General features: G+C 39.7%; 1 protein-coding gene across 1 annotated transcript; it reads right to left on the bottom strand.

The window, feature by feature from the left end:
- Positions 1–6,875: 6,875 nt before the first annotated feature.
- On the bottom strand, positions 6,876–8,504 carry CHCHD7 (coiled-coil-helix-coiled-coil-helix domain containing 7). Its single transcript, XM_009879381.1, has 3 exons — positions 8,451–8,504; positions 7,779–7,877; positions 6,876–6,977 (listed from the first exon to the last, which is right to left on the bottom strand). The coding sequence occupies exons 1-3, from the start codon at positions 8,502–8,504 to the stop codon at positions 6,876–6,878; spliced, it is 255 nt and encodes an 84-aa protein (XP_009877683.1).
- Between the last annotated feature and the right edge of the window lie 2,322 nt (positions 8,505–10,826).

The following is a 10,826-nucleotide window of genomic DNA, read 5'->3' as shown; positions in this document are numbered from 1 at the left end:
CAGCAGGAAATCTCTTGGCTCCACTCATTCCCCTCAAAGCCCTATGAACCAGATAGCTTAGTAAGCACCATATTATACTGCGTTAATAAAAAAAATAACCTTGGCAATGCACTTGATTTGGCTCCATCTAGTTTGATGAAAAGCAGTTTATTAAGTCAACTTGCTTACCTAAAATCTGCCGAATATATTCCTGCACCACCACATACCAAACGTCCTTCTAAAGGGTTGTGCAAGAACATCTGTGAACCTCCTGTGACAAAAACATCTCATCAAAAGTATTAATCTCTTACTGAACAGGAAGTGTTATTTCTCTTGAGTTCATGCAGAATCTAGCAACATGAAAGCTGAACTGGAAAGAAATCATGAGGAAAAACTTGCACGTAAAATCATTCTCTACAAGTGAATAGCAATTCTAGACCTGACAGAGGATGCAAACAAAACCATAAATGAGTCCATTAATGTTTTAAATTAGCAAATTGCTCTGATTTCAGAAAGTGTCAGCTTCTTGCTACTTTACAGAGACCAACTGATAGCAATAATCAGCAACAAATGACCTCAACAGCACTCTCAAAACTGATTAGCCTGCATTTCCAGACCAGTACAGAATCAGGCAGATCTGTACCCTTTTAGGTCAAATGGAGAATGATATTTCTCTGACACAAGGAGCAGCTGGCTGTTTGCAAACATCCAGCTTTACAGCAGCTTTTCCGTCAGGCCAATCTCCTGCAGCTGCCAAGTGGAGGAGACCAAGAGAGATACTGATGCTCTCTGCCAACTCTTGGCTGGCAATTTTTCTACGCTGCAGAAAACCAAAGAATTTTGTGAACTCTTCTTGTCCCACAGCAACCTTAAAATTGCTGAAGTGTTAAAGTATTTATTAACATAATTGATTCTCAGTATTTTGACCATTAAAATTTAAAGGCCAGAAACCTGAAAACTGCTTTTAACACACAGGTAGGTAAAACCTACCAGTGAGCCTTTTCAGTGCTTTTCTACTCCTTATACACATGCGCTTGCAGCACTTAATTGCTGTGTGATCACATGTAGGAATAAAAAGACTGGCATGCTATCAGTAAGACTATTTAAACTGCTCAGCTGGAAATGCTAGGGAATCATGGCTCCTTCTAGGGTTTGTCTGCTTTTAACTGGCTGCCAAATGTATACCTAGCTTCAAAAACACACCACCAACAGAACTTCTGTCCTACTGATGGTTAGAGCCATACCATTATAAAATAAATTAAGGAATTACTCCCACAGACAGCATCAGGAGAAAGCATTTCATATTAAGTGGCCCTCATATTCCTGAAGAGATTCTCTAGAAAAGGAACTGCTAATAATAATTAGGTCATCTGTCACCTTACTTTGGTATCAGGAGAACATGAAAATCTGTCACAGTTCTCAGTCTAAGCAACTTCAGTACTATTTTTAACATTGAAGTTTCTCCAGTGCCACAGCTGTGCACAGCATTCTACAGACTAATAGGAAATTGCAGGCTCCTGCTCAAGAGGCTGACAGCCCAAATTAAACACGATGCGCTACCATACAACAAACACAACTGGAAAGGTCTTTTGAAAAAGGGCTACCAGAACTTCAAAAGATGTACAGGAGATGTTTCACTAGCTACTTAATTAGCATTTTATATACATACACATGTAGTCTCAGAGTTTGCTACTAGAGTAGCCTTTTTTTAATCACAGATTAGCTAGAAGTGCATTTTTTGTTTGAAGATGATGATGGTATAAAAAACCCAGACATTTGGGGAAAAACAAAAATCAGTTGTATAATGCATATATAAGCAGAGAAAGTAGTCCAGCCAGCACTAAAAGAAATTGGCTTGCAAAAGAGATGACTAGGCAAAAGGCAATTAGGGAGGATAAAGCTGTAGAATGGAACCTCCAAGATTAACTTTGAACCTGAGGCCTAGATGTGATCACAAATCACATATGCTTGGTTCACTTTTTACCACTTTAAAACTTACAGAGTGATTTCCTCCACTTGCCTCAGATCCTTGTAAGAGAATAAAAGCCTGCAATAGCACACTACTTTCACCAACATTTTTTCATAATAGTTAGTTTTTTAATAGCTATTTTGGAAAACTGACTTTCATAGACATAGAATGGTTGGCCATCTAGCTCAAGCACCCTGGAGCGAGCACAGGTATCTTCAACTACAGTACATTGCTCAGAGCCTTGTCCAACCTTGAATGTTTCCAGGGATGGGGCTTCTACCGCCTCTCTGTGCAACCTGTGTCAGTGTTTCATCACTCACACTATAAAAAACAAACACCCTCTTCTTTACAACTAGTCTAAATCTACCCTCTCTTAGTTTAAAACCATTCCCCCTTGTCATATTTCAACAGGCTCTGCTAAAAAGATTGCCCCCATCTTTCTTATAGGCCCCCTCGAAATATTGACAGGCTGCAATAAGACCTTCCCAGAGCCTTCTCTTTTCCAGGCTGAACAAAATCAACTCTCAGCCTCTTTTCATAGCAGAGATGTGTCATCTCTCTTTTTTTTTTTCTAGACCTCCTCTGGACCTGCTTCCTTTCTGTGCTGAGGTCTCCAGAGGAGGACACAGCACTGCAGGTGGGGTCTCATCACACAGGAGAAGAGGGGCAGAATCTCCTCCCTTCACCTGCTGGTCACATTTCTTTTGATGCAGCCCAGGCCAGGGTCAGCCTTCTGGGCTGCAAGCACATATTGCTGGCTCACGTCCAGGTTTTCATCCACCAGTACCCACAAGTTCTGTTCACAATCCCTTCATTCCTCAACATGTATTGATACAGGCAATTGCCTCAAGTGAGGTGCAGGACCTTCCACAGTGCCTTGTTAAACCTTCTGAGGTTGACACAGGCCCACTTCTCAACCTTGTCTAGGTCTCTACACACTTCACAGATGTGGATACTTTTTAGCACAAGTTAAGGGTGGCCTCCCAAAGCATTAGGGCAGAGTATCATTGTATACTCAACCTCCATCCTATTTATTCTCCTGGAATTTTAGGGAACTCTCCTGTATATGCATGTCCTCGGTCACACAAAAGCAGGAAAGTTTTATTAGAATACTATGAAATAGACTCAGAGCTGCATCCCATGTACCTCCCTGCCTCTCAAAGCTTCAGCTATTAAAACCCAAGAAGCCCTCAGGACTCTAGAGCTAGATGGCACACTAACACCTTCAAGAGCACAGACACATCTCAGTTGTGGCAGCAGCAAACTTCCAGAGCCAAAGATACAATGGTCTTGCCCTACAAAGTGCTAGGAAACATGAGATGATGCAAATCTACAGATGGGAGTCTGGACATTCACCTTGGCCTGGCAGAGATCCTGCAGCAGCTGTGATCAGTGCTCACCTGTAATCAGATGGCTATAGTGAAAAATACTCTTTCAAGGACCATATTCCAAAGCTTCTCAGGCTGCACAGAAAGCTCTTATTTCCCTGTAGTGATTTAAACTCTTGCCTTCTGTTTATAGGCAGCACCAATATTTCCTTCGTCCTACATGAGTTCTGATACCTCTGTGGGAAGAGGCTAAAAAAATAAGCAGCTCAAAAGAGCCAGTAGTGGGTGGAGCAATTCTGTTTTCATACAGTCTGTTGTACAACAGCACCATCCAGCTGTCAAACAAAAAAGAAATTAAAAAAAAATGAAACTTTAATGCTGCTATCCAGATTTGGTCTTTGTACCACAAGCAAAGTGAATAATTACACCTCTTGAACAAAACCAAACCCACAGGTCTTTTCCTTGCTTCTGAATTAATCGTATTAGTTCATTGTGTTGTTTTCTGTGCTAGTGCATAAGTAAAATAAATGTAAGCAAAACTAAGAATTCAGCCCAGTTTATTTCTGCCTGGCAAGACTGGCAGACTACAGCTTATCTCAGTGTTTCAGTGTAGCATGGAATATAAGGAAAAGACCATTATCTTTGGCTCACAACCAAATACCGTTAATAATACTACAAAAATTAATGGAAGAAAACTCAACTATTTCATACATAGGAGTCTATGTTTTAGCTATCATAACTTACCACGCTTGAGCTTCAGTAGTGAAAGCAAGAACAGCAATCTCCAGCGAGAGGACAAAATGATGAAAACTCAGACCTAATGCATTACACTTGAGATGCGTTATGGCTCCTTGCTTTCCAAGATTTTTCATGAAGTTTTGTTTAACAGTAACTATAAAGCATATGCAATGGAAATAAATTAATAAATGCACTCCCTACAACAGATGACTGATTACCTGAATTAACAAGCTCACTGCTTAAACTGCCTTTAATTCTTCGCTGAACTCAAATTTCGTTGTTAACACCCACAGGGAGCTTACCATGTTTGTCCACTGATGATCAGGAAGTCTAATATTAGAATACTGTTCTTGCATTACATGTGCCTTAGTCTGTTGTGTGATCCCACATTCCTGTATTGATACTTGAAAGCAGGGAATGCATCTCCTCTTCTGAATTTCTGAAATCCAGTACTTGTTCTTTACATACACTTTACAAAGGAGTACAGAGAATCAATTTAAGTCTAAAGATAAGTCCTTTAAAAGAAAAAATAAAAAAAAAATCAAACAAAGTAGAAACTTCCCAAGTAAATATTGGCAGGAAAAAAATGTAAATGCAACAGTTAACCCAGAGAAAAAGGCATTTCTATGCTTAAAGAAAACTTGAAAGGAAAAATCTAGGATAAATCAGACAACTTTAAGGAACATGAGTATATGCAAGGATAATCAGTGTAATCACATCAAGAGGAGATGCATTTTTTTTCTTGCATAGTACTAAAACATACAGTAGATTTTAACATATGCCCAAAACATAAGAGCACAGCAAAAGGAAAACAGCAAGTGCTAGAACAGTAGCTAAAGCCATAGGAGCAAAGAACATGCCCAAAGATACAGCAGAGGTGCCAGATGACAAACCTGTGCCAAGTGGGAGAGAAGGTGCCCTTAGACAAGTAAGGCAGCAAAACCAGAAAAGCCCAGAGAGATACAGCGCTAAGGAAGAGGGGACACTCAGCTCCCCCAAAACTGCAGATGAACAGGAAGATCAAATAGAGGCATGGTCAATGAAGTCTTACAGCTAAGTTTGAATAACGAAAGCAAGTTCTCCTCTCACCAAGACAGGAAGAACAAAGACCTTCCAGAGGAGCTGTGTTAGTCATATCAGGACTACAACATTAGTTGTAGAGACACAACAGCTGTACAACATTAGAGACAGAACAAAACTAACATGAAAAAAGTCTGAATGAAAACAGATCAGAATGCTCAAATCACTAAAAAAGAACTAGTGTCCAATGGGCAAAAAAGTAGACTGCTATGCAGGAGGACACTGGAGGGTGACAGGCAAGAAAAAGCCTTTGAATTTGTTATGAAAGTTTCTTCTCTGTTCCACACAAGAGCAACAAAATCTAAGGTCGCATTTTAAGTGCAGAGAAAGTAATTTAAAATAAAGAATTTGATGATCTTGACCAAAGAAAGTCTATTTCCCTTGCCAGGAACTGACTAGAGAACTTGTGACATGGCTTGGAAGCTGCACAGCTATGCTGAGAGAACTGCATGCTCAGAAGGCATAGAGTTACACACTCATTCCAGTAACAGAAAGGGTATGATCAATCCATTTAAAAAACCCCTCAGATGTATGAGAACAGAGAGAAAGAAGAGGAAAAGCAGGCCTCCATTAGTTACTAGCCCAATCAAGTAAAAAGGGGGGGAGGTGGAAACAGCATAACAATCCCACTAAGCATACAAATAGGCCTCCAGTGGAAAGAAATAAGACAAGCCAGACAGGAGGAGAAACAGGAAGCCATGAAGTCTTTCCAAAACAGTCTAAATAGAGAGACAACACTTTTACACCATCCTCCAATGAGGTCAGCCAGAGTTCTGCCAACTTGATCACAGCAAGTCCTAAAGGATTTCACATGGAACTTGAGCTCATGACAGTGGTTTTTCTGTTTTACCACTGGGTGTAAACTTTCAAGCCAGGACACTATAAGGTACTAGAGGTAAGAAAACTGTGTTTGTACGAGATAGTAACCAGTTTACACTTTGTTCAGTTTAGGGAATCTATTTAAGATCAGAGTACCTGTTCAAACCGAGCTTTGTAGTCTTGTACGAGTAAGCATTTCCAAACTCAGGGCTTCAGCTGTCCAGAGTCTCAGATAAATGTACTATAGTTAAACCTGCCATGTCACTCAGAGTATATGTTTACATGTCTACGAGCCCCCCCACCTCCTTTCCAGCAAAGTATCTATTTGCTATCTACAGAAGTACGATTCGGTTAAGACCTGAGGAGTTCAGCTCTTCATCAGCCTCTCTAACCTTGTGGCAAGCAAAGCTTGTAGATCTGATTTACTGCAAGCTTCTGCTGTCACTAGTGAGTGCAGTGGTAAACCTGCAACAAGTTTGTTGGATTTAGGATTTTAGTTCATGAACAGTCTTATTTAAACCAGAGACATAGAATACAACTTGCATGAAAATACTATCCATGCTATTAGGCAGAATAGCTGGATAAAAGGAACATGTTGCACATACCAGTCTCAATCTCCTGTATCCCCAGAGCTACACTGCAACACTCACCAGTCCCATCTCTCCAAAGGGACTTTCTGTGAGTCCTGTTTATTTTATATTTAGCATTTCACAGCAAGTTAGTTTCTACTTCCAAAGAGAGTCTAGGCACAAGTTGTGTTGATACTCATGTCTTTCAGTGACATGTCAAACTCCCAGAACAGGGAGAATTAATAAAATCAAGAAGTTCTATCCCAAGAAAGCTCACACATTTCAAAATTTTAATCCAAAATATGATAACTTTAAAGTCCACTTCAAAGAAGGGCAACTTGCTGCTGATAAGTCTTTATATGTACAGTGAAAAAAGTCAACACAAGTTTCTAGTCAATAGGGCTTCTCCATTGATTCCAATATTTTCTTTCTCTCTTCTGCTGCAGGCATCTCTGGTTTCACACCATTTCTTCTCCTTTGCATCATAATGTCGTGCTGAAAATAAAAGAAAATGACTATGAGAACACAGATTTCTCAAAAAATCTCTGCCTCTGAGCTCCAAATGAGTAAGATTCTTTAATAGAAGTACTTTTTATATCGAGTCAGACACTCAATGATTAGCTGCTAATTAAATGAACTACTATTTAACTGAGGATATCTGATAGTTTGCCTTGCTGCTTCAGAAGACAGTGAAATTACACTATTCCCATTACACTATGTCAGACTAATGTGCAATGGTCTGTAATTTTTCAGTAGTTTGTGCAGGTAGTCAAAGGCTAAGCTAAAAGACTCTTTACTACTATGAAAGGAACCAGCAGAGAACAGTTTAACTGCACATAGTTTGTCATGACACTTCTCTACCACAAGAAAGAAACAAGGACACCACCAAATAAAAGTGAACTCTTTCTAAGCATTATCTTAGGTTAAAGTAAACACGACTCAAACTAAAATCAGATGAACTCATCCTCCTATCAAATTTTTTTCATTATATCCATTTAAAACAGAACTTATTACTAGAAATATCTGACACAAATTCAGAGGGAAACATACCAGATACTGCAAGAACACCTTCTCACAGTCTAACAGGGTAAACTTAGGAAAACCAAGTGAAGTACTTTGATGTGCATCTCCTTAAGTCTTCCAGCAACACATACCAAGACTACCTAGGCCTGTAGTTCACCACAGAAACAGTAGCAGTCAGCACTAGCTAAGTTTGAAGCATTCAGAAAGCACTGTTAGAAGTAATATACTTAAAACAAAGCATGAAGTAAAATTTAGAAAATCCGCTGTGCTTACCCAGAATTTTCTGCAGCTTTTGTACTTCAGAAAATAAGCAGTACACATATCCTTTTTATAGTTATTGTCATCCATACATTTTCTAGAGGCATCTGTTTCCTTTAATAGGGAAAAGGTACTTTCAGAGTTGAGGGAGGTTACTGTACTCGGTGTCTACAAATTCTAACATCTCCCAGAATACCTATGAAGATAGGAGGCAGCTTCTCAGATGAAAGAATACTATCAAAGAGAGCACTGGAACATCTATCACAAAGGATAAACAGTATTTCCAAGCAATTACTTCATTTTAAGATAGCAGACAGTAGTACTATTTAAATAGTAAGGATAAAGCCCACGAAATAATTGTTTACAAAGATGCTTGGTATAATCCACAAAAGACTTTAAAAACCAACCAAGCTTGTCTAACCAAGATTTCCAGCTCTTATTTTAAGGATAGAAAATTGATGAGATTGCTATCAGTTGTACTACTCCTAAGTACAAGGAATTATTCATTGTTATTCCACACTTACTATAACAAATGATTTCCAGCTCTTGCCATCTTCAGATTCTTTAAGAAACTTTTTATTCAGAATGCCAATGGAAGAGTGATATCCATGGAAAAAAAAAATCTCTAGAAACTGCTTCACTTAAGATTGAAACATTCAAACAGAAATCCCAATTTGATCATCTTACCGCTACACATGGATTTATATCATGGTCTCTAAGATGTTGTGCATGCCTGGACATTCTAGACAGGCACTTGTACTTTAGCTAGAAACAGAAAAGAAACAGGTTAAGTATCTACTTCTAACAATAACTCAGGATTAAGTCTGAACTTCAGCATATAATAAAGGCCTTCCGATAATACACAATGTTTGGTTGGCTTTTCAAAAGAAAAGCAAACTATCACCACAAATGTTTTTTGCAAAATGTTACTTCAAAAGCATTAACAGTAGGACAACTCAGGCAAGTTTAGCCTGTCACCGAGACTCCTTACTCCCTGTTAAATTCCTGCAGAGAACAGAGCCACTACAGTGACTCTCACAAAACCCTGTCATATCATTGAGGAAGTGACTGTGTCTAGAAGAAACAGCTCCATACAAGCTGTTCACAGACAACACATCAAGGATACTTCAATTAATAGTGTAGGGGAGCAATGTACAAGTAAACTTCTCCAGATTTGTGCCTGGTCCTTAGCTAGATCACACCTGTACCTTCATTGAGCTTTCCCAGGTGTAACAAGTGCCCAACCAACCCCTTTGGTGCTGTATTAGATATTAAACAGAAAGAGAAATGGTTTCACCACAAGGAGGGATCAGACCCACTTACACCGTGTTTAACAGCTTGAATCACATTTTTCACCAGTTTAATAGTTTGCCACTGACTCTAGGAACTGTAAGCTTGAGAGACACAGAGTTCAATGCAAGGAACCTACGCTGATCCAAGATGATGACATCAACATGAAGAGCAGACTCTCATTCCCTTTACAACTTCCCACATATTGCCCCTGGCAAACACATGGCCATACAGGTATCTGTTCCAAAGAAATATGACATCAAACCAAAAATAATGTTGACCAGATGACTGTCTGAGCCAGTGCAAGCAGAAACATAGAGAGAGCTTTCTGCAGCAAATTGAAGGACAGCTGATGAAGCAAACTAAAGAACATCCTTGTCTGATCTTCCCAGGGCTTCCCACCTCCTGAAACATCGTTGCCAGTGCTAAACTTAAACCCATTTCTGTTCATGTTACAGATTGGTTACTGCTAGTCTGCATTAAAAAAAGTTCTGCTTGATATCAGCAAACAAATAAGAATAGTAAAATACTGCTCTTAGTGGCTCACAGACAGAAAATGTTTTACATTAAAGTGGTTCTTTTGGCAAGATGAAGCTACTTCAGGTGACTAAGCCTTAGATTTTACACCCTGTGCAAGCACACTCTCCTGGTACTTGGGAGTATTTTTTGCATTCTACGTGACCATTTTCTGTAAATGGGTCTTTTGAAAAACAGCATCAGGAACCCTTCCACGCTGCTTTGAGAATTACCCAGTGTGTAAATTAATTTTACAATCTAGGCAAATGTTTGCCGCTTTTTTTTTTGTGGGTGCAAGATCAGGCACTTTAAAATAAAATAGAAACACGAGAAGGTAGAACAACAGTATCATCCCAGATCATTCCCAGAAGAGGAGGAAAACAAGCAGAAGAAAATAAAAGCAGAGTACCACAGTACCCATCTGAGTCGGTACCACAGGCACAACATGTGTTATAACTCCCTGTTTAACTGATAAGAGGTGTAGGTACCACCTCATCAGCCATGCCTCAAGATGTACAGTATCAGACCGACTTCAGCCTTACTCTCTGAAAGAGATGCATCATCATGTGTTCATTATACAAACGGCAATTAACATTTTCAGTTTGATTACACTACCAGCCTCTGCAAGCGTGCCCAGTTTAAGGAACAATGTACACAATACATTAAATACCTACTTAATGAACAGGCAGCTCAGGTTCTCATGAGGCTGCTTAGGTCCGAGTAGGCAAATGCTACCAGAGAGGTCTGATAGCTCCTGCACGTGTTCCTCTCTCACTGCTTCCGAAGTACTTCAGGATTTGAAACATTATCAGCTAAAAGGCCGGGCAGGTCACACCGAAAGGCTGCTGTGTGACTGACGGAATGAGCAGTTGGGCAGGAAGCGAGCTTCCTCCCCCCGAGTTTTTGCACATGCACAGGCTTCCCCTCCTGCTTCCAGATTACAGGTCTGAGCCCAACCACAAGCAAAGGCTTGTCTAGTCCACAGTTCTTAATTACGCTTTAACACATTAACAGTTGTAAACTGTACCACAGAGAAATGCATTTGTTGCTAGCACTTTTTAACCCTAGGGCTTTTTCTGGTCATAAACCATCAGAATATTTTTCTATTGGCATTGAAAGGCAGTGTGTTTTGTTTAAGGCACATATACATATGGCACTGCCAATTATGCTGCATGAAAGACCAGTCTTATTAAACCTTAAGCCCGGGAGTAAAGGTCAGGTAAAAACCCTAAAGTTTTTACGCTATTACAGCAGGAC

The sequence above is a fragment of the Apaloderma vittatum genome, unplaced genomic scaffold, assembly GCF_000703405.1.
Source record: "Apaloderma vittatum isolate BGI_N311 unplaced genomic scaffold, ASM70340v1 scaffold16542, whole genome shotgun sequence".
NCBI classification, from domain to species: Eukaryota; Metazoa; Chordata; class Aves; order Trogoniformes; family Trogonidae; genus Apaloderma; species Apaloderma vittatum.
This window is presented reverse-complemented; position numbering and strand designations above follow the sequence as displayed.

What these genes read in the sequence shown, in the direction of transcription:
- CHCHD7 (XM_009879381.1), bottom strand. Translation starts at nt 8,504, where the DNA reads ATGTCCAGGCATGCACAACATCTTAGAGACCATGATATAAATCCATGT. An exon ending in ATATAAATCCATGTGTAGCG is followed by an intron (nt 7,878 to 8,450) that starts GTAAGATGATCA and finishes TCCCTATTAAAG; the next exon opens with GAAACAGATGCCTCTAGAAA. An exon ending in AAAGCTGCAGAAAATTCTGG is followed by an intron (nt 6,978 to 7,778) that starts GTAAGCACAGCG and finishes TTTTATTTTCAG; the next exon opens with CACGACATTATGATGCAAAG.